Source organism: Mytilus trossulus, chromosome 1 (assembly GCF_036588685.1).
Source record: "Mytilus trossulus isolate FHL-02 chromosome 1, PNRI_Mtr1.1.1.hap1, whole genome shotgun sequence".
NCBI lineage: Eukaryota > Metazoa > Mollusca > Bivalvia > Mytilida > Mytilidae > Mytilus > Mytilus trossulus.
The window spans coordinates 86,367,855-86,392,125 of record NC_086373.1 but is presented as its reverse complement, the minus strand read 5'-3'; the positions used below and the strand labels follow the sequence as shown (position 1 = coordinate 86,392,125).

General features: G+C 31.4%; 2 protein-coding genes across 9 annotated transcripts in view; one reads left to right on the top strand and one right to left on the bottom strand.

Annotated features, from left to right (window-relative positions):
* LOC134687913 (alpha-N-acetylglucosaminidase-like) overlaps positions 1–24,271 on the bottom strand; it is a 44,560-nt gene that overhangs the window by 14,281 nt on the left and 6,008 nt on the right. For 3 of the 6 annotated variants that reach the window (XM_063548393.1, XM_063548399.1, XM_063548386.1), the window contains exons 1-11: positions 19,669–19,773; positions 16,174–16,222; positions 14,671–14,828; positions 13,290–13,474; positions 5,673–5,820; positions 5,194–5,264; positions 4,368–4,529; positions 3,670–3,735; positions 1,919–1,982; positions 1,072–1,142; positions 562–636 (exon numbers count right to left, since the gene is read on the bottom strand). In XM_063548393.1, coding sequence (XP_063404463.1) covers positions 562–636; positions 1,072–1,142; positions 1,919–1,982; positions 3,670–3,735; positions 4,368–4,529; positions 5,194–5,264; positions 5,673–5,820; positions 13,290–13,474; positions 14,671–14,828; positions 16,174–16,222 — 1,049 coding nt within the window. In that variant the 5' untranslated portion in view covers positions 19,669–19,773. Of the gene's footprint in view, positions 1–561; positions 637–1,071; positions 1,143–1,918; positions 1,983–3,429; positions 3,496–3,565; positions 3,632–3,669; positions 3,736–4,367; positions 4,530–5,193; positions 5,265–5,672; positions 5,821–13,289; positions 13,475–14,670; positions 14,829–16,173; positions 16,223–19,668; positions 19,774–24,271 lie in introns of those variants that run through there. The other 3 variants (XM_063548373.1, XM_063548381.1, XM_063548407.1) reach the window with 3 other exon arrangements.
* Positions 20,018–24,271, top strand: part of LOC134687951 (tyrosine-protein kinase SYK-like) — a 37,126-nt gene continuing 32,872 nt past the window's right edge. For 2 of the 3 annotated variants that reach the window (XM_063548431.1, XM_063548417.1), the window contains exons 1-3: positions 20,018–20,116; positions 22,663–22,736; positions 23,581–23,811. In XM_063548431.1, coding sequence (XP_063404501.1) covers positions 23,636–23,811 — 176 coding nt within the window. In that variant the 5' untranslated portion in view covers positions 20,018–20,116; positions 22,663–22,736; positions 23,581–23,635. Of the gene's footprint in view, positions 20,144–22,662; positions 22,737–23,580; positions 23,812–24,271 lie in introns of all 3 variants that reach the window. The other variant, XM_063548425.1, reaches the window with a different exon arrangement.

Genomic DNA, 24,271 nt, shown 5'->3' with positions numbered 1-24,271 from the left:
TACAATGAGCCTGTATACTTACTGAAATCTTCATCTATGTGCATCATCAACAATGACCACTTTTAAACAATATAGACAGTAAGACTAGCATACTAAGTATACTATAAATGACCAAAATACAGTTTTGTTCATCTTTTATGGATTATTAATAACTTGTTCTGTTTACAGTTTCTCTCTATCTTCTATAGAATTTGTCCAAAATGCAAAGTAAATAGACCATCAAAATGAGATTGTAAATAATCAATTCTAACTGTGATATCACATACTGATTTTTTTATGATTCAAAATTTCTGATTTTTTTGCTCTATTTTCTTTGTTTAGTCCTGAATTGATTCAACATACAATTGATTCAATTAACACTTTTATTCACTGTTTTATTCAAAAGAACATCAACTTGGAATTGAAAAGTTAATCAAGTTTTAATGTTTCCTGTTTTGAAAAGTAAACATGCAAGATTGTAACTTCTATGTCATTAGTTCCTAGTTGAAGTTGTCTCATTGGCAATGATACCACATCTTCCTATTTCTATGTTAGATTGAGTTATATTAAGCTGTTACATACCAGATGGCATCAGGATCCCCTGTCTGTAATACATCAAATATTATACTTCCAACTTCTTGTAAATATTCAGCAGAACTGCAAACAAATGAACATCAACAATAAATTACATTGTTTACATGAAAATTATCATAATGAATCAACTAGCCTTAGAATGGATTATAAATTTATCTCATGAAAGGTGAATCATGTATAAATTATTATATTGAGTTTTTTTTTTCGGCAATAGACAATGTGAAGCATTTAAAATAATGTACAAAACACCACATCTTTATTTTTAAAACCTAATTATAATAGAATACAACTATTTCTGAAGTAATCTCACAAAAATGTTCTACCCATTTTAAGCATATTCTTCATTTGTCTGTCCCAAATCAGAAGCATGTAATTTAGTACTTGATTTTGGTTGCTGTCTGCAAGGTTTGTTTTTTATCTATTGTATTCAGCAGAAATCTAGTCAGTGTTTGCTGTCTACCATATTTGACTATTTAGTGTGATTGATATCATACTCACCCTGATTTTGGTTTCATTTCATTAAATGAATCAACATTATATATGTGATCTACTCCAAATTCATATTCCATCTGTAAAAGAGAATATAATAAATAATAATAATTTACTTTCACTGTAAGAAATAAGGTTATTTTTTACTACATAAAGAAGTTTTCTTCTAAATCAAATTTAAAGTAAATAAAGTGACCAATTTCAAATGAAAATATTATTTTTGGCAGTCCATATTTTACATTAATCAATAAAGTATAAAAAAAAAATGCATTGAAATAGTGTTTCTTCTAACACAAAAAATCTTTTTTTTCAAACTTTTATGTCTCTTATTTTTAGTTTGTTATATTTAAAGTATCTTTACCAGAACAAAAGTATTGAAGAAGTGGCATGCAAAGAACAAACATAGATAAAAGAAACACACTATATCACATGTCAGATACTGTAGATTCATTTATTTCCATGGGTACTAATTTTCCTGGATTAAGGAAAACTTGCATGTTTGTGGATATCTAATTTCAAGGTTTTGCGAAATTTTGCGTACAAGCCAATATAAAATATGACATTTGTTGAACATTTTATTTCTTGGTTCACATGTACCCACAAAAATATATGAACATTGGTATCCAAAGATTAATAATGAATTTCAGAGTATAGAGATGAACTGGTCAAGTTTTGACAGTCTCATGTGTATTTTTAATCTTAAAATATCCATAAAACATCATACAGATTGACTACAAATATTGCAGTCTACTTGCTCTCCTTTTTTTCCTAACAAAGTTTCATGAGATTTTTATGAAACTTTTTTTATAAGAAAGGTTTGATAAATATTAAACTATCTTCAGATTAATTGCTTTACCTCTTTTATAAAACTAACACCAATTTCTTTGAATAATGGATCTCCAAAGTCTAAGAGATATGTACTGCAAAAGAAAACAAACATATAAATAACTCCTATCTTACTTACAGAACAAAGATTTTACAATCAAAATTTTAGCCCACAAAAGATTTAAAACAACTTAATTATCGTAAACCATTTTATATCAAATATGTTCATTATTACAGAGATAGTTGGCATCTAAAGAAAAACTGGGTTTTTTTTTGGTAGTTGTCCAAGTCTAATAACTGCAATTGAGATAAAAAAAAAATATCTGACAAAATTTTTACTTCACTACAGTTTTCAATTTTCTTTCAATGAATATAAATATCAAATTTAACTCAATGTCTATAACTGGTTTTTAAATTTGATCAATGAATAATTCAGTGATAAAAATAAGTCAGTGACTTCTACAGAATGATTAGTTGAGTGTTAATAGGTCAAACAATGTCAGGATATAGGTTATATGACTTCATTGGTAGTATCATAAAGATATTAGTTTTTATAACACTAAACAGTACAATAACATTTCCTACAATGAAAAGATCAAGATTAGCTAATACTGGGAAACTGCACAGCATCTGGTTTTATCAGATATGTATTAAACTAAGAATTGATAAACAGCTGGGCCATGAGCACATGATACGCCCTTCATGCTTTTAGAGAATAAAGTTCAATAACTTCTCAATGTCATATCAGAAATTTATGAAAAACTAAAGGGAGGTTATCTTAATTGATGAAAACCAGTCACCAAAGTTTCATGAAAACTGACTTGTAATTTTTCTTTTGTTCTTAGAGTGAGTTAACTTTTCTTAATTTAGAATATTTTAATATTAGAACAGTTTATTCAGTTAGAGAAATATTGAACCCCAATGTTTGAATTCTTTCCCTAGGAATAGTAAAGAATGGGAGGAGTTGAAAAAAGGACAAGTCTGTTAACAGTCTCACTTTGTTTCTTTATGAATTAAAGTCTCGGTCTTCAATTTTCTTTACCTCAAACCCAAAACTGAATATCACAGACATTGAAAGCAACTGCAAAACAATTTATGTAGACAGGGAAAAGCAAAGCAAAGGACATGAACTAACTGGTTTGTCTTAGTTAGTCAGGAATGTTATGTTAATATAAATTTAAAAAATTAAAAACAAAAATTATTTAATAAATTGTAATGACTAACTAGTGGTATGAGATGTTTAAATATTCAAATGATTTATTTTCCCATATATCTCTGTAAGGTCATTGTTTGCATTGATGACGAGAATTTGATTTAATGACAACCTGATTCAAAATTTATTATACTCTTCAATACATATGCATATATTTCCAAAACTTTTCAGTTTAAGTCATTCATGTGTAATGAAAAGACATCAAAATCAAATGACTTAACAAATCATTCATTAAAATATGGATACTAACAGTATTTGACAAAAACACAGTGAAAGCCTGGGTGTTTAGGAATATGTGTTATACAGGAGATAAGTAATTCTTAACTCACCAACAAAAAGTATCATTAAAACCAGCCCAGTCATATAACCTGGATATATTAGCTAATGGGTATAATCTGAAAATGTGTATGTTAAGAATTAGTACGAGCAAATTAGTCTTTTTTAAACCTGTGTTAACTAACTTACCAGCAGTAAGTTTCATTAAACCTGCCCCAATCTCTCAACCGTGATACATTAGCCTTGGGATGTAATCTGAAAACATTGTACAGGAAATTCAATGTCAAACTTACCAACAAAATTTCTTACTAAACCCAGCCCAATCTCCCAACTGTGATATATTGGCTTTAGGGTGTATTCTGAAAATATAACTGAATCATTAGTGACTCTGAAGATATTAATGTCTGCTCCTGTCAAATACTGATGAAATATAAAAACAATAATAGTGAAAGCGGACATAATCAAAGGCAGATATGACACTAGTTTCTTCTGTATTCTCTATAAATGAATTAAGCATCCAGATGCTATAGTTTCTTTTAAAAACCAATATGGTTTCATTTATAAGGCCTAATGATCATATTGTTTACCTGCTGATAAAAAAAAACAGGCGAAAAAGATCCTATATGACAATCTCCTCAGGGAAGATGTTAATTCTCAGGTACACATAATGACTCTGTTTCACAAAGAAATTCACCCAATATAAATGAAATAAATAAAACACTTATGCAACAACAAAAGGCAAATATCATTAAAAATTTTCAGCATTAAGATAGCAAGTAAAAAACCACACCTACTGTCAACCACCCTAACCAAATGAAAGCATAAAAAAAACACAAATTGTCAAATATTGGTGATAAGAATTTGACATTTTTTTCATATATTTTGTCATGTGTGTAAAGAGGAGAAAGGGTTGGTCAAGTTTGATGATAGTGATACAATGTGATCCTTCTAAGCATATTCTAGAACAAGGAAATATATAAATAGGATTAACCTTGATAAAGCTTCAGGTACATGTCCAGCAAAGCCAGGTAAAACAGGTATCATTCCTAAAGCCCTCATCCTGTCTAAGATCTTATGTTGTAATATCAGCTGATCATTGAGCCATGTCTGTGTGATAGGTCCTCCCCAGCCTCTCATGTTACCCATTCTAGACCTGAAATTATTTCATTTCTTGGGTAATATAAACTGTTATCACAGAGATATGTCTCGCTTTTTTGTAATTTTGATAATGCAAATGTTGAAATAAAAAATAGCAACACTTTAACATGTAAGTTTAGCAAATATTCAAAGTCAATGAGATATGACTGAAGGGAACATGGCTAAACAATCTCCATGGACCGAGACAAAAATTGAGAATGGAAAATATGTCAAAGAGATAACAACCCGACCAAAAGAGCAGATAACAGCCAAAGCAGTACACGCACCATATTCATTGCAGTATGATCAGTTTGTTGATTGTGGCTGTTATCTGACAGAATTTGCAGTTTACCAATTCTTTTGCAAATCATCACATATTATTTTGCATTTCTTTAACATTAGTTTATAGAAAAATGTCTATAAAACTTAATCTGTATTTAAAATTAAAAGTATATTTTCTTTAAATCTAAAAATACTACTATCATTTTGATACATTGAAGATATTTAGAATTAAGATAAAACATAATATTTCTGTTGGCATATCATATGAAATAACACCTTTCAGTATTTCTTTTTTATATATTTCAGAAAGACTCTTCTGTTTTCATAATTAACAAACAATTTAGTGTATTGTGATTTTAACAAAATAGTCATGGTAATATTAAAATCAAAATAGTTACCAAGCCTGAAAAGCAGGTCCACCAAAATGTGTCTGCATATCTTTCATAGTCATTCCCATTTTCATGTACACCTAAAACAAGATATAGACTATTTGAATACTAAGCTTTGTCAACATACAAAATTTTCTCCAATTATCTTTACCTAATTTAAATATTATTGATTCATTTGTAGTACTAAAATTTTGTAAAATAATGACTTCAGTACTATATGAAACATCACTGTTAGAAGCTCAAACATTAAAAAGTCAAAATCATCTGCTGATTCGGGCAAAGATTTTAGATCTGAAACTAGTTTTTTTAACATTACTGAATCTGAGTAACTCAATATAGTACAAGTATTAGACCAAAGCCAATAAGCTAAATATTTTATCCTTTATAGATGTTCTTAAATCCTATATCTTTTTTCAATAACCTTAGTTTTAAAGAATCTTTATGGAGTAAAAATATAACACTTTTAGTTTCAACATTAAACTATCTACCCTTTGAAATATGGCTTCTTGTCCAGTAAATGCTAATGGCAGATTAAGTCCATGCAATGCCATCCAATCAAGTTGTTTTTCCCAGTCTTCCCACTTATACCATACAAAGGAGTAGCTCACTGTACATACATTCTGATAGTATCGAAATCTGTGGGCATATATAAATAAAATTAAATATGTTAATTCACATAACTCTCTAGCATGAAATTTAAAAATGGAAATCTAATAAATAAATCTGTGTCATCATTTATATATATGAATGAAATGTTCATATTTACTTTTTATAAAAACAAATCATTTATAAAACACTCATGGAGATATATGTTTAATATGCTAACCTGATTATCAATTCTCATAAAGATAACAACTAGAGTGCACACGCTGAAATGTCTAGCCTTCTTTACTAATCATTGATATTATGGTGATAGTCCTAAGTATAAAGCTTTATTAAAAACTGTCACATAAACTTAACATTAACCTAGATAACTAAACAAAGACCAATGAACCATGAAAATGAGGTCAAGGTCAGATGAACCATGCCAGGCAGACATGTACAGCTAACAATGCTTCCATACAACAAATATAGTTGACCTATTACTTATAGTTTAAGAAAAATAGACCAAAACACAAAAACTTAACACTTAGCAATGAACCGTGAAAATGTGGTTGAGGTCAAATAAAACCTGCGAGACTGACATATAGATCATAAAATATTTCCATACACCAAATATAGTTGACTTATGGCATATAGTATTAGATACAAAGACCAAAACTTAAAAACTTAAACTTTGACCACTCAACCATGAAAAAGAGGTCAAGGTCAGATGACATCTGCCCGCTAGACATGTACACCTTACAATCATTCCATACAACAAATATAGTAGATCTATTGCATAAAGTAGTAGAAAAACAGACCAAAAAACAAACTTAACTACTGTGAAAGTACTTTTATTCGTGGGGTACCAATTTTCGTGGTTTTCGTGGATGACTTTATCCACGAATTTAAGTGTCCAACGAAATAAAACAACCATTGTCCAAATCAAGACATGCAAAGATCCCCATCGGTAGGTTTGACTACTGATATGATCTAGAGAATATAGAGTTAGAATAACGCCAAATCTGAGAATACTTTAATAACAGTCACAGAAATACAACAGCATGCAGGATTATACCCATTTAATTTTTTATAACCTAAACCTGGGAACAGTATACCTAACAATATACGTGTCAATTTATATATTCCTGCCTAAACTGTACAACTTTTGATCTTTTAATTCTCATAAAAATATTTTTGATCGATTTAAGTCAAGATTTCCGGTGTTGATATGCTAGTATGATAAAGTGTTCATTTTATATCTTCATAGTTCTCGTACATATGGGAAATAATATTTTCATGCTGGGCTTTGTTTTAATAAGAATTATTTGACAATTCAAGATACATTTAGTGCATTTGCTTATGTTACTGTTTTCTTTAGGTGACATGTTTATGGCCTAAGGCAGCAACCATTTGATTTTCTGGGGGGGGGGGGGGGGGGGGGGGCTATGGTTTTTTTTTGAAAAAAAAGTTTGTTTCCATTTTTAGGTGAAAAAAATAATTTGTTTTGGACTCTGAGAAAAAAAAATTGTTTGTTTCACCCTCAGCTGCCACTATATGTAATGATAAAAGTGAAAGAAAAAAAATGTTTTCCGTTTGTCGCTAAAAGAATAGATTGTTCTTCGCCAAAGGCGAAAAAAAAAGTTTGCACAGAAAAAAATTTCATAGCCCCCCCAGAAAATCAAATGGTTGCTGCCTAATTAACACCTTTGATGGTCTTTTATCTGTTGATCACTTTATAATGGGTTAATTAGTGTTATCACTACAATTTACACAGGTCAATGTTTACTTTGCAATTTCCTTCAATCCAGACTATTTGTAAAATTCGTTTCAGAAGGCTTAAATTTTTCAATTTTTTTTTTAGAAAACTAAAATCCACGAATTTAAAAACCCACGAACATGTAAATATTGCTCAAACCACGAAAATTGATACCCACGAATTACAGTACTTTCACAGTATAACCACTGAACCATGAAAATGAGGTCAAGGTCAGATGACACCTACCAGTTGGACATGTACACCTTACAGTCCTTCCATATACTGAATATGCTAGCCCTATTGCTCATAGTATCTGAGATATGGACTTGACCACCAAAGCTTAACCTTGTTCACTGATCCATAAAATGAGGTCGAGGTCAAGTGAAAACTGTCTGAGGGGCATGAGGACCTTGACAGGTAAGCACATACCAAATATAATTATCCTATTACTTATAATAATAGAGAATTCAACATTACAAAAAATCTGAACTTTTTTTTGAAGTGGTCACTGAACCATGAAAATGAGGTCAAGGACATTTGACATGTGACCAGGGGTCGAAATTAGCGCTAGTCCGGTAGTCCGGGACTAGTAAAATTTGCGTCGGACCAGTAGATTTTGTCAGCTGGTGGTCCGGCGGACCAGTAGAAATTTGTCGATAAAAATCACTGATTGCATCGCAATCTCCGTTTGTTTACAAAACAATTTACCTGCGAAATCAATTACACGGTACTGGGGGTACTACAATTGATCAAGTTAATTAATATCTCAGGTAAGCGTCCTTCACAACAATATAAAATGTGGAAATTTTTGGAAGGAGTTAAACCGCCGGATAAAAAAAATATGATAACTGAAAATCAAAAGGAAGATCAAAAATTGTATAATACGAAAGTGACAAAAGGAAACGCAAATACCAAAAGTCATGGGAAAAAGATCGTGAATGGTTGCATTGTATAGTAGATCGGAATTTAATGAACAGTCAACTGTACAATTATGAAAAATTTGCAGTGACAGACCTAGATAGGAAATGTATTTTCGTAACTGGATCGTCAAATTTCAGATTAGATTGAAATGTGGAATATTTCTGGACAGCGCTCCAAACGACCTAGTCAGGCACCCTATGGTCGTCGTGAGGATTGCGATGACGTGGAAGACAATGTTGATTTTTTTTTGTCGTTGATCCTGATTTTGATAAAGAAAATCATTGAGCAAATGTTGAGATTACCAAAGCCTTCATCAAAATCAGAATAAAGACTATTCCTTTGTTACTGTCTAACTTATGTAAACGAAAGCATCAAAATAAAATTAAACTTCTGTCATTTATATTAGTGTTTGTCAAATTAATGTCATTTTTGCAGGACCAGTAGATTTGGAGCCGGACCAGTAGAGTTTTCAGTCCACTGGTCCGGCTGGCCAGTACACAAAAAAGCTTAAATTCGACCCCTGCATGTGACTGACAGAAACTTTGTAACATGAGGCATCTATATACAAAGTATGGAGCATCCAGATCTTCCACCTTCTAAAATATAAAGCTTTTAAAAAATTAGCAAACGCTGCCGCCATAGCTGCCGGATTATCATCCCTATGTCAAGCTTTCTGCAACAAAAGTTTCAGGCTCGACAATAAAACTAGCATATTAAATAACATATAAGTTATAGTTACGAAAGGACATTTAATTTATTATTCAAAGTATTTTACATAAGATTAATTTCGCAGTCATAGGCAGATCCAGGTGGGGGGCCTTTCATGGGAAAATTTGGTTGATTTTATAAGTAACCTCTGAAACATGAGTGGAGCGGGCCTCTCCTTAGGTCAGTCGGCAGGCCCCCCGATAGAAAAAAATCTGGATCAGCCACTGACAGTTATCAAACTGCACTATACAATGAAACCATTGTCTTAATGACAGCTCTCCATGTATAATACGTTAAATACTTACTATGCCATGTCACTTAATATAAGACACTACTAGAGAAATACTGACCTTAAGACACTACTAGAGATATACTGACCTTAAGACACTACTAGAGATATACTGACCTTAAGACACTACTAGAGATATACTGACCTTAAGACACTACTAGAGAAATACTGACCTTAAGACACTACTAGAGATATACTGACCTTAAGACACTTCTAGAGATATACTGACCTTAAGACACTACTAGAGATATACTGACCTTAAGACACTACTAGAGATATACTGACCTTAAGACACTACTAGAGATATACTGACCTTAAGACACTACTAGAGATATACTGACCTTACGACACTACTAGAGATATACTGACCTTAAGACACTTCTAGAGATATACTGACCTTAAGACACTACTAGAGATATACTGACCTTAAGACACTACTAGAGATATACTGACCTTAAGACACTACTAGAGATATACTGACCTTACGACACTACTAGAGAAATACTGACCTTAAGACACTACTAGAGATATACTGACCTTAAGACACTACTAGAGATATACTGACCTTAAGACACTACTAGAGATATAACCTTACGACACTACTAGAGATATACTGACCTTAAGACACTACTAGAGATATACTGACCTTAAGACACTACTAGAGATATACTGACCTTAAGACACTTCTAGAGATATACTGACCTTAAGACACTACTAGAGATATACTGACCTTAAGACACTACTAGAGATATACTGACCTTACGACACTACTAGAGATATACTGACCTTAAGACGCTACTAGAGAAATACTGACCTTAAGACACTACTAGAGATATACTGACCTTACGACACTACTAGAGATATACTGACCTTACGACACTTCTAGAGATATACTGACCTTAAGACACTTCTAGAGAAATACTGACCTTAAGACACTACTAGAGATATACTGACCTTACGACACTTCTAGAGATATACTGACCTTACGACACTACTAGAGATATACTGACCTTAAGACACTTCTAGAGATATACTGACCTTACGACACTTCTAGAGATATACTGACCTTACGACACTACTAGAGATATACTGACCTTAAGACACTTCTAGAGATATACTGACCTTAAGACACTAATAAGACACTACTAGAGATATACTGACCTTAAGACACTACTAGAGATATACTGACCTTAAGACACTTCTAGAGATATACTGACCTTAAGACACTTCTAGAGATATACTGACCTTACGACACTACTAGAGATATACTGACCTTAAGACACTTCTAGAGATATACTGACCTTACGACACTTCTAGAGATATACTGACCTTACGACACTACTAGAGATATACTGACCTTAAGACACTTCTAGAGATATACTGACCTTAAGACACTAATAAGACACTACTAGAGATATACTGACCTTAAGACACTACTAGAGATATACTGACCTTAAGACACTTCTAGAGATATACTGACCTTACGACACTACTAGAGATATACTGACCTTACGACATAACTAGAGATATACTGACCTTAAGACACTAGTAGAGATATACTGACCTTACGACACTACTAGAGATATACTGACCTTAAGACACTTCTAGAGATATACTGACCTTAAGACACTTCTAGAGATATACTGACCTTAAGACACTACTAGAGATATACTGACCTTACGACACTACTAGAGATATACTGACCTTAAGACACTACTAGAGATATACTGACCTTAAGACACTAGTAGAGATATACTGACCTTAAGACACTACTAGAGATATACTGACCTTAAGACACTACTAGAGATATACTGACCTTACGACACTACTAGAGATATACTGACCTTAAGACACTTCTAGAGATATACTGACCTTAAGACACTACTAGAGATATACTGACCTTAAGACACTACTAGAGATATACTGACCTTAAGACACTACTAGAGATATACTGACCTTACGACACTACTAGAGATATACTGACCTTAAGACACTACTAGAGATATACTGACCTTAAGACACTACTAGAGATATACTGACCTTACGACACTACTAGAGATATACTGACCTTAAGACACTACTAGAGATATACTGACCTTAAGACACTACTAGAGATATACTGACCTTAAGACACTTCTAGAGATATACTGACCTTACGACACTACTAGAGATATACTGACCTTAAGACACTAATAAGACACTACTAGAGATACACTGACATTAAGACATTACTAGAGATATACTGACCTTAAGACACTTCTAGAGATATACTGACCTTAAGACACTACTAGAGATATACTGACCTTAAGACACTACTAGAGATATACTGACCTTAAGACACTACTAGAGATATACTGACCTTACGACACTACTAGAGATATACTGACCTTAAGACACTAATAAGACACTACTAGAGATACACTGACATTAAGACATTACTAGAGATATACTGACCTTAAGACACTACTAGAATATACTGACCTTAAGACATAACTAGAGATATACTGACCTTAAGACACTACTAGAGATATACTGACCTTAAGACACTACTAGAGATATACTGACCTTAAGACACTACTAGAGATATACTGACCTTACGACACTACTAGAGATATACTGACCTTAAGACACTAATAAGACACTACTAGAGATACACTGACATTAAGACATTACTAGAGATATACTGACCTTAAGACACTACTAGAATATACTGACCTTAAGACATAACTAGAGATATACTGACCTTAAGACACTACTAGAGATATACTGACCTTACGACACTACTAGAGATATACTGACCTTAAGACACTTCTAGAGATATACTGACCTTAAGACACTACTAGAGATATACTGACCTTAAGACACTACTAGAGATATACTGACCTTAAGACACTACTAGAGATATACTGACCTTAAGACACTACTAGAGATATACTGACCTTAAGACACTACTAGAGATATACTGACCTTAAGACACTACTAGAGATATACTGACCTTAAGACACTACTAGAGATATACTGACCTTAAGACACTACTAGAGATATACTGACCTTACGACACTACTAGAGATATACTGACCTTACGACACTTCTAGAGATATACTGACCTTAAGACACTACTAGAGATATACTGACCTTACGACATAACTAGAGATATACTGACCTTAAGACACTTCTAGAGATATACTGACCTTACGACATAACTAGAGATATACTGACCTTAAGACACTACTAGAGATATACTGACCTTACGACACTACTAGAGATATACTGACCTTACGACATAACTAGAGATATACTGACCTTAAGACACTTCTAGAGATATACTGACCTTACGACATAACTAGAGATATACTGACCTTAAGACACTACTAGAGATATACTGACCTTAAGACACTACTAGAGATATACTGACCTTACGACACTACTAGAGATATACTGACCTTAAGACACTTCTAGAGATATACTGACCTTAAGACACTACTAGAGATATACTGACCTTAAGACACTACTAGAGATATACTGACCTTAAGACACTACTAGAGATATACTGACCTTAAGACACTACTAGAGAAATACTGACCTTAAGACACTACTAGAGATATACTGACCTTAAGACACTACTAGAGATATACTGACCTTACGACATAACTAGAGATATACTGACCTTAAGACACTACTAGAGATATACTGACCTTACGACATAACTAGAGATATACTGACCTTAAGACACTTCTAGAGATATACTGACCTTAAGACACTAATAAGACACTACTAGAGATACACTGACATTAAGACATTACTAGAGATATACTGACCTTAAGACACTACTAGAGAAATACTGACCTATCATTAGCAGATACTGTAACACCAGATTTAGGTAACTTTGGAAGTTCTTTAGGAATGTCTAACTGTTGTCCTGCCCAAGTTATTTGACAGTTGCAGTAGTTGGTTAGGTAGTAGTAAAGCCCCATGGCTACAGCTACACCAGTACTGCCTCCTATTGTAACAGTCCCATTCTCATTGACAAGCTGTAAATATATTATACAAATGGCTATTGATTAAATAGAAATAGTGATCTGTTTCTTCAACATCATCTAAAGAAATTTTCAGTTCTGAAGGTTTTAATGGTTTTATGAGGACCCACACAGCCACATCACCATTCCTTAAAATCAAAATATAAATTGTTCAATTCTTTTTCTCTTAATACTATATTTATAATTTTACATGTAAAATATTTTCTAAAGCTTAAGAATCACTTCCAAATAAAATCATACCCAGGACATCATGCAAATTTCCTTTTAAAAATATTTAAGTAATAAATTCCACTGTTAGAGGCAAATTTCATTCTTGTGAATCTTGAAAAAGAGAGAAAAAAGTGCTTATTTATGTTCTTAAAAATCTAGAAATGCTGCCAGTTAAAAAAAAGCATTAAACATCATTTAGGGAGTTAAATACTTATTTCCTCATAAAATTATATATTCAAATTCTGGCCAATACTGGTTTATGCTTTGACTTTGTTTATTATATCTAAAATCTAATTGAATCAATGCTACATTTGCCCAACTTTGCGTTGAAAGTTAAGGTTTTGATTTGTGTTAACTAAACTGGCATACAACTGCACCTATTGACTAAAGCATTAGAATACACCACTTAACAACAACAAAAATTCTCTCCAGAGACAAAAACAAACCACTCATTCTTCAAGAAAACAATATTTAAAAAAAAAAATCTTTAAAAAAGTGCATGCATAGTGGTCTGAGGGTTTTGACCACCAAAATTTTCTTAATGACCTATACTACTTTGGTAGTTTGTAACAGAAATAATAGTGAGGACCAGCAGAATTTTTAATTTAAAGGACCATCAGGGGGAAATATTTCTTGAACACTGAACTTTGACATCAAGACTTGGAAATTAGTATGGCGTTCATTATCACTGAACTAGTATATGTTTGTTGTGTGGCCAGCTGAAGGACCCTTTCGGGTGCTACATTGGAGACCTGTTGGTGACCTTCAGCTGTTTTTTTTTTTTATTTGGTCGGGTTGTTGTCTCTTTGACACATTCCCCATTTCCATTCTCAATTTTATTAATATGATATCTTTGACACTGAATGAGTCAATGTTAAGATATTAAATAAATCTTAATGGAACAAACATTTAATCACTATTACTACAAATAAAAGGCTTAATGTATGCATTTTGTCATATCAAATAATCCTTTTACATACATGAAAAGTATCGATTCTATTTGGTGCTAATGCTGGATTGACTATTGCTTTAAACTGACTGGCTCTGGCACCAACAACTCTCTGTATAAGTGCAGTAACTGTCCTCTGCTGAGCATCTGCTGGTACCCGGGAGTATAGTACATCCAGTGTATGAAACTCTGAAGAAATTAATTGAAAGTTTTGTATCTATATATATGAATATATATTTGAAATAATGGTCTATTAATTGCAATAGCAAATTCACAGGAAAAATACTCAATTGCATTAAAAATTGTAGCACTTGATGTTTTACCCAAATAGATACTTTTTAGTCCAAAATAGTATCAAGACCATGAAATATAACTGGTTTAAACATGAATGTGTCCAAAATACATGGATGCCCCACTTGCATTATCATTTTCCATGTTCATTGGACTGTGAAATTGGGAAAAAAATCTAATTTGGCATTAATTGTAGAAAGATAATATAATAGGGAACATGTGTACTAAGTTTAAAGTTGATTGGACCAAGGAGGTTATATATCCTTCTAATATTACCTCCTTGATTGGACTTAAACTTCATCAAAAACTACCTTGACCCAAAAACTTTAACCTGAAACTTATTTTCATTTTCTATGTTCAATAGGCCGTGGAAATGGGGTCAAAAGTCTTATTTGGCTTTAAAATTAGAAAGATCATATCATAAGGAACATGTGTACTAAGTTTCAAATTGATTGGACTTAAACTTCATCAAAAACTACCTTGACCAAAAACTCACTTTCATTTTCTATGTTCAATAGACCCTGGAATTGGGGTCAAAAATCTTATTTGGCTTTACAATTAGAAAGATTCATATAATAAGGAACATGTGTACTAAGTTTCAAATTGATTGGACTTCAGCTTCATAAAAAAACTACCTTCACAAAAAACTTTAGCCTGAAACCTGCACGTTCATTTTCTATGTTCAGTGGACCGTGAAATTGGGGTCAAAAGTCTTAATTGGATTTAAAATTATATGGATCTAAAGATTTATAAAGTTTTTGATGAAGTTAAGTCCAATCAACTTAAAACATGTTTCCTATGATATGATCTTTCTAATTTTAATGCCAAAGAAGAGATTTTCTCCCATTTTCACAGTCCACTGAACATGATAGTGAGGGTGGGGCATCATTGTACTGGGGGACACTTTCTTGTTAATTCTAGTTTCTTAATTACATATGAACTATTCTTTCTCTACTTTTTAGAGTGTATAGACAAAGACAGTATGTTGGTTTAATTTCTTAACCAATATATATATATATGTATCAATCTCCCAGAGAATATTATTCTAGTGTGCTTTTGTTTTCTTAGATGTTATACATGTATATAAAACACATCATATATACAATTTCTTATGCAATTGCATGCACTTTAAATTTAGAATCTGTGTACATTTTATAACCATAACTGTAATGTACATGTATTCAACAGCTATTGAATCAAATATTTCTAGCAATATTTACTCAAATATTTTTATACTAAATACCTTTTGCAGCCATAGCACTGGAGATCAGAACTAACAATAACAACTTCATCTGGAAAGAAAAATTTCAATGAGAAATCACTATACATTTTGTAGTTTTAAGCATTTTGATATTAAAATTGGAAAACCAGAGATATCCAATACAAGACTAGAAAATTGAAAACAAACCACAACATACACTACACCATGACAGAGAGGATGTAATCGCATTCTCCCAACACTGATTCTGGTGTAACACAGTGTCACACTGTGAACACATAGATTTCCCCTCCCAAAAAACACCAAGTAATTACTCCTATCTGGGAGGGTTTTATGACCTGTTGATTGCAAGTACAACTAATAAAAATCAACAAAGCATGACTGCATGGTCTGACAGTGACACATAATTGCATGTCAACTATTCTCTCACTTCTTCCTATTTCAATCATTTCTTATTTAGTTTTATTTCTGAAAGCTATTAAAAAAGGTTAATGAATGATTTTAAAAAATTATATACAAAAAGTATTTTTAGATTGGAAAATTATTTACATTCTTTCATAATCTCATACTTAAGAATAGCAACTTGATATTTACAATAAGTTGTATAATATAGTCAGTTTAAACATATAGATATTAATGCATAATACATGGTTTAAAAATAATAGTAATGATCCAAAAAAATGAATATAATAAAATAATGTAGATTAATTTCATACATATTATATTTATATAATCTTCATGAAATTATTTATGAAAATAAAATTCAATAAATTCAATAAAAATTATAAGTCTTTATTTTCTATTAATTATACTCTTACAGGTGATATTTTGTTTGTTTTAATTATGTTTCTTAGGTATGAAAAATCAACACTGTCAGAACAAATGGTGAATATTTTTAGTTCAGGATTCTTTAATAAAATCAAATTATAATATATCTCTGATTAAATTTAACAAATCTCACACTTTTCATAATTTTTGTGACTGTCATTTAATGACAGGAAACATAAGAAATGTTTATTGTAGTCAACAACAAGTGGCACACTTCAAAGGTAAACATAGCAATAAAAATCATGGTGTTGGGAGAAACCACACCAAGGTAATAAACAATTAAGGAGTTTTAGTTTCTCCCAATTTCCTCCCAAAATTTGGAGGGAGTTGCTGGAGTTTCCTGGTGTGACACCAAGTTTTTACACAGTGTAGAGAGTATGAGATTACATCCTCTCTGTGTGTACTGTATTACCGGTATGCAACTTGTAAAGAGCCTGAGTACTTTCAAAACATAACTTTCTCAACTGTCCCTTTGAAGTGTATGAACAGCAATAGCTAACAAAACACAATGGTATCAAATACTAAGTCCTAATTGTCATTTTCATTCTCTGTATGATTTCTCTAATATTATAAAACAATTTAAAAGTTTTTGATGGCCTTTGAACAAAGTTTGAAAGAATAGACATTTTTATTTAATTATATATAGTAAAATAATACTCCTAATTGACAATAACACTTCAAATTTTAAAATTGCAGACCATTTGAAGGGTTGTTGTCAATTTGGAGTATTATTTTAATGTTGCATTCATTTGCATTATTTGACAACCCTGCATACCAAGGTATCCACTTCAGGGACTCTATCGAATTGATACACACAGGCGTTGGTTCACCTCATGGAGTTTAATATATAGGAAAAGTTTCATCCATTTACAATGTACTCACACCATTTGCACATAACAAATGTTTTCCCTCGGACATGTCGGACACAATAATTAAATGAATAAAAAAATACTGTCATGAAACAAAGCCAGTAGATATTGAAAATATAATCATCTGGTACTTCACTGGCTTAAAAAAAAAATTGAGACAGCAGGACATTTTTGGTTATCCCTAGTGTATTTTATAAATATGATGATCCCTTTTTAGACTTCGGAACAATGGTAATAATTTGGTCATCATAACAATGATACTGTGTAGTCCCCAGTGTCTCTGTGGCCGGTGATACTGTGCATTAGCTGATTTCGTCATATCAACACAGTAACAAGACTAAAATGGTTCTTGTTTTTGTTTCAGCATTCCCAAGGGATAAAAAAGAATAAAATTGATGATTTCAAGAGTTAAATAATAACTGCAATCCTGTGATTTACAATATTTGGCAATTTTCCATTAAAAAAAATACATTTTCAGATAAAATTTGTTTTTATATAAGATTGAAATAATTTTTACTTTGCATCCTAGCAGTGTGCTTGGTTCATATTCAGATATATTTCGTAGCAGAAAATCTTTTCTTTATTTAAAATAAGCTATTTTTGGAGGGTATGTGTAACAAAATATTTGTTCCGGCGTGACATATGTTCCACCAGAACTTATTTCACAGAAAATATGTTCCACCACTATAAAATTTGTTCCGGAACTAATTTTTTAAACAAGTGTGAAATACGTTCCGGAACAAAAATTACAGCACCATGAGTTTTGTTCCAATACTAAAATTTAAAAGAAAAGGTGAAATAAGTTCCTGTGATATTAGTTTTGAACAAAGGTATTTTATAGAAATCAATGAAAATGTTCTGCTCGAACCTATTTCACAGAAAATAAGTACTGTGCTTGCATGGGGTACATTTGCAATTGAATGCATGACTGTAGGATGGAGATAAGAAATAAAAGCGATGATAATGTATCATAATTTGTATCTATGTTTTATCCTTTATGTGATATTCGACCTCCTTGTTTTCTGTTGATCTGTCTTGGGTGTTCTAATTATACATGCACTTAGCTATGGTCATTGCAGTTTTTAAAGAGTGTGTCTTTTGTTTCTTTGTCTTTTAAAATAATTGATCAGTCACTTTGTCCTTTTTTTAAAAGTACAAATGTTCATCTTTAACTATGATACCTTTTTTGGGGGAATGACTATTATTATTATTTTTTATTCTACTCTTTCCTGGTTCATAATTGTCATTTTTAGTATTATTAATTGAGTAAGTTATTTAACTTTTGCTGAACTCCACATGATCCGAATTGGATGTTTACACTTTTTATTTATTACATTATCAATATATGATACAGACTAAATACATGTTTTTTTATAATGACTTTAAACTGACTGATGACAAGTGCTCAGTATATAAAGATAACTTGTTAAACCAGTGAAACATACTTCATAGACAAGGAACTTATTTCACCAGGTGAGGAACAAATCTCACAAATCCAGAACTTATTTCACCAGGTAAGGAACAAATCTCACAAACATGGAACTTATTTCACTAGGTAAGGAACAAATTTTTTGTTACAGATACACCAGACTGCACCGTAAATAAATCATAATCTTCATGTTCATTTGTAAACAAAATTTCAAAAAGATGTCAAAGTAACACAAATTATGTAAATATCAGAAAATACTTCATAATCATAGCCAATTTTTTTAAGTGTGAATTTTTGTGACTGAACAAATATTAAGTGTTATTTTCTTTGATTCTTTATGTTAATTAAATACAATGTCTCTGGTAAAACCAAACAAACAACTTTTTATGTTACCTTTCAGATAGGTGCTCTAGTACTGCAATGACAGTCATGTGATTGGCGTAAAAATATTATTCAATGTGAATTTTGATCTCTAAAATGAGAAAGGTACCCCTTTTAATAAACGCAAACATTACTGTGAATAAAGATAAAACTAAAAACCAACAATGAACCTTTTGTATTTATGTTATAACAACATCATATGAATATTTATGAATCAAATTAATAAACTCGTTAAAAATTTAACTGAAGTTCTTTTTCTCACAGATTTTATGGTACTTTTTGAAACAAGATTAATTATTATAAACTCCAATTATTGGGGGATTCTTTTTGGTTTTCAGATGGTATACTTTCTTTTTCTAAAAATAGATTTGCATTACTTCCTAGACAGCATAGCCAATGATGATGACATGAAAGATGAAAAGGAAAGATTTACCACGAACAAAGTTTAATTTGTGATATTGTAAGTGAAAATTAGAAAAAGTTTGCAGTAAGTGTAAACCTACATGATAGTGGAGAAGGAATGTATAATCAGATACAAACACTTCATCATTGCCTGAGGCAGAGTAGTCCGAGATTACTCTGACGTCCGACGGCCCCAGCTAGTCTGGCAAAACAGCCGTCGGACGTCAGAGTAATCTCGGACTAGAGGCAGAGCTTCACAAAAACTATGACAGAGTGCTTAGCAATATTTTATCCCTATGGTTCCTAAAATTTTCTGTTAGATGTAACATAATGAAAAACATTTTTTCATCTATATAACCGGGACTCAGTTCTATTGTAGCAATAATTGAGATTTTGAAACAAACAAAAAATATGTCACAGATTTCTAATACACATTTACATTATTTTCCTCCTTTTTAATGTCAAATAACTGTATTGTAAAAGTAATAAGGATTTTTTTCAAAGAAAAAAACAAGTTTAAGGCAAGTCATTGTTATTTACAGGACTTAAATTGTCATCGGTCAAAATAAAGATCTATATTAACGCTCAAATGAATATTTGGTATAAACCATTCAAACTGCTTTTAGGTTGTTCAGGGACTTGGTCAAATGAAGGGTCAAACAGGTACATAGTACCATGCACAGAGAAGAAATGCTTAATCTTCCCGGTCACATGATTTCAACCCTATAGTCTGTGTTCGTTTCTCAAATGGTTATGAATATACTTCCTAGTAGTATTCCCAATTCGTTTTTCTTAGACTGGCTTTCTCTTAACATTCTTAAAGCAGCCTTTTCACTACATAAGGATATGTAATGACTGGTCCGCCATTTGTCATAGATTTGAAAACTAGAAATCCGCCATAGATTAGAAATCTACAAAAATTGCCATAGATTAGGAAACTAAAATAATGCCATAGATTAGGATACAAAAAAATCTGCCATAGATTGGTGATGGGATGACGTCATATTTACCATAGATTACTAATATGTTATAGATCTAGAACCCAACATAGATTTGAGTCCTACATATCTTCAATTTTTTTCCTTTTCCATGTTTTCTGTGCTTTTCAATGACTTTCAAACTTTTGGAAAGTCCTGTATTATTTTTATGTCTCAATTCTTGTGTGTCTAATATTACATCCCAGAAAGAACTGGTTGTTAAATGACATAATTTTCATGGATTGAACTCAGCAGGTGTAACTGTTAGGGATATTAAAAAAAAATCAAGATTGTCGTATTGATGCAGAATATCTCCAAATTATCCTAAATTTATAATGAAATGTTGCACAATTCCAGCCAAAACACTATAGTCCATATTCTTAACGTCTGAGAACCTTTTAACCTCTAAAAATATGACACATCTGAATTACCAAAGTGTAAGATTTGAATGATATGGAAATTCAAGTTTGTCAAATTGATGTATTAATTCAGTTTGTAGATTGATTTAATGCTTATTCAACATTTTGAACTTCAGAAAAAACTCAACTGGTGTACAATAATTTTGTAAGCAATGATTAAAACACACAGACATATGACCTATATACATGACTGATATATCTCTTTCTAATTTCATGTACAAATTTTAAAAATTTTGAATTCAGCATTAAGAGATGTGAAATCTTGTATGTCAGTTATTCATTCAGTACTTAAATAAAAGTGTATAACATGGCAGAGACTAAAGAGATCTTTGCTGTTTAAGGGATGTTCAATATTGATTTGAGCTACATGTACCGAGGAATTGTTTATCCTTAAATAAAGCAAAAGTTGTCAACTTCAATTTTAAAATAGTCATCACGCTTCAATATAATAAATTATCATGGATATTAGTTTAAGCTTTTGTGTTTTGAGTTGTAAATCAAAAGGGAAGAAATACAATAAATTAAAAAGTCCTGCCTTCATTTACTTTTACGGGATTGATTCCTATAGACCTAAAATTAATTAACCATATTCATAGAAATAACCATTACCCAAACATGTACCTTCCAAGAATAATAGCCATAAAACCAACCCTTACCAGGGCAGATGCCCTGTTAAGTAAATTAAAGTAAACATGTTCACTATCGAACAGCATATTCATTGAATAAGGCAATTACTTGACATGCCAAAAACAACCCTTTTTGGAATTACCTTCTTCCTGTGGACACTAAACATCAATTTTCAACAATGTTTCATCTTTTCTTCCAATTTTTTTAAAACCAGCTCACCAATATTATCTTGTCTGCAAACATCATGATATATCTCCAGATATTAATTTTCACAAGTTATTTATTTATTTTTTTCATGTGCTTTTGATACAATTACATGTATTTAAAAATATTAAATAATCTTTCAGCAGACAAAGTGATTTAATAAATTAAACAGTAAAATGTCTGTTTCAAAAAGAACATTGATGCAATTTTAATTTATTTATGTCTTCAATTTTAATCAGACACTTCATTTCTTGAATGTACATGTCATGCATGTACATATACATGTAGTCAGTAAAAATAGTAGTCATTTATTTATTTTTTCTTTCTTATTTCAATGCAGTTTGAAATAACGTCAGTTCAAAATTCTTTTTTTTCAGATGAAATGCCTCTAACAAGTGAAAAGTCCATCAGAAGCAACTGAATAAACTAATCTACTGAATAGAATCATAAGGTAAACTCTTAATGTCAATGTGACGTTTTCATTTTTTTGCGCCAAACACGTGAAACAAGAAATGTTTTTTTTTTAATTTGATAGATGCTTTTTGTATATGTTTGTTTGTCATGAGATTATAACATAGTGACGACTGCTGTAACCATATTTTGACTATTTTACCGCTTATGTCTATTGTTCATGCATCGTTGTAAAAATAATGAAATTTGAGGCGACTGTCATAAAAGAGAGAGGTTTAGAGCTATAAAACCAGGTTCAATCCACCATTTTCTACATTTGAAAATGCCTGTTCCAAGTCAGGAATATGATGGTTGTTTTCCATTCCTTCAATTAGTTTTATCCTTTAATTTTGCTATTTGATAAGGAACTTTCTGTTTTGAATTTTACTCAGAGATCAGTATTTTTGTGATTTTATTTTTTATCCATATGTTTAGTACAAGATTTATTTGATAGTGAAAGCCATGATCTTATCCTTATCAGAGCTTTCTACAATGGACTAAGATGATGATTTTAATGGTGGCTATAAGTATGATTCAATGTTATAGATATGGTTACTGTTTGTCTCTGACATATATTTTTTACATGACATACCTCAATTACTTTTTCATATGTTTAAAGTATTTCAAGTATTTCCATTACAGAAGGTCCAAATTGTTAGACATATGCATCTTGGAGATAACTTCATGTTATTTTTTTTTATGGAAAAATCTTTCACGAAAGTTAATTTACACTTTCAAACAATATACTGAATGCTATTCCTTATTATGAAACAATTTTTAGTAGATTCATATCTTGTTTTGATGGTTAGTCTGGACAGTTTAACATACTTCTTTTTTATTTGCAGGAATATTTATTTTTTAATGGTTCAGTTTGAAAAGAAATTAATGGTTTGATAACTAATGGCGACGGCAGCTCCAGTTAAACCGTCATCGGTTGCATATTTTTATGGTAGAATAACAAGAGAGGAAGCAGAGCAAATTCTGGCCAGCTATGATAAGAAAGAAGGATTATATTTACTAAGAGAGAGTATTAACCCACTAGGAAACTATGCTATTAGCATCTGTCATAATAACAAGTAAGATAACTTCATTGCAAAAAAACTGATTCTAGTGTTTCCTACAGGAGGTTTTGCCGGGCAGGGTGACAAGAAAATCAATGACAGAACACCTTAACAAGTCAAAACCTCCTATAGGCAACACTAGCCTGCCCTGTTTTGAAATTTTTTGGCTGCATATCTTTTTCAGTCGAATTCATAACGCCTTGTTGTAATGTAAGATCGGTTCTCTTTTAACAATGTTTAAATAAAACCATTTTGAATTATTTCTTATTACTCAAAAATAAAATTTAAATGACCAACAATTTATTGAACTTCATGATTATGTTAGACAAATTTTGAAGCAATCAAGTACAAAGAGGTTCATGATTATATCTAAATTGACAACATACACCTCTGCAAATTTAAAATGTAGACAATTTAAAATTAAAGTTAAGAGAAAATATGTGGTATGGTTTTGATTACATGTAGTACTTCAAAT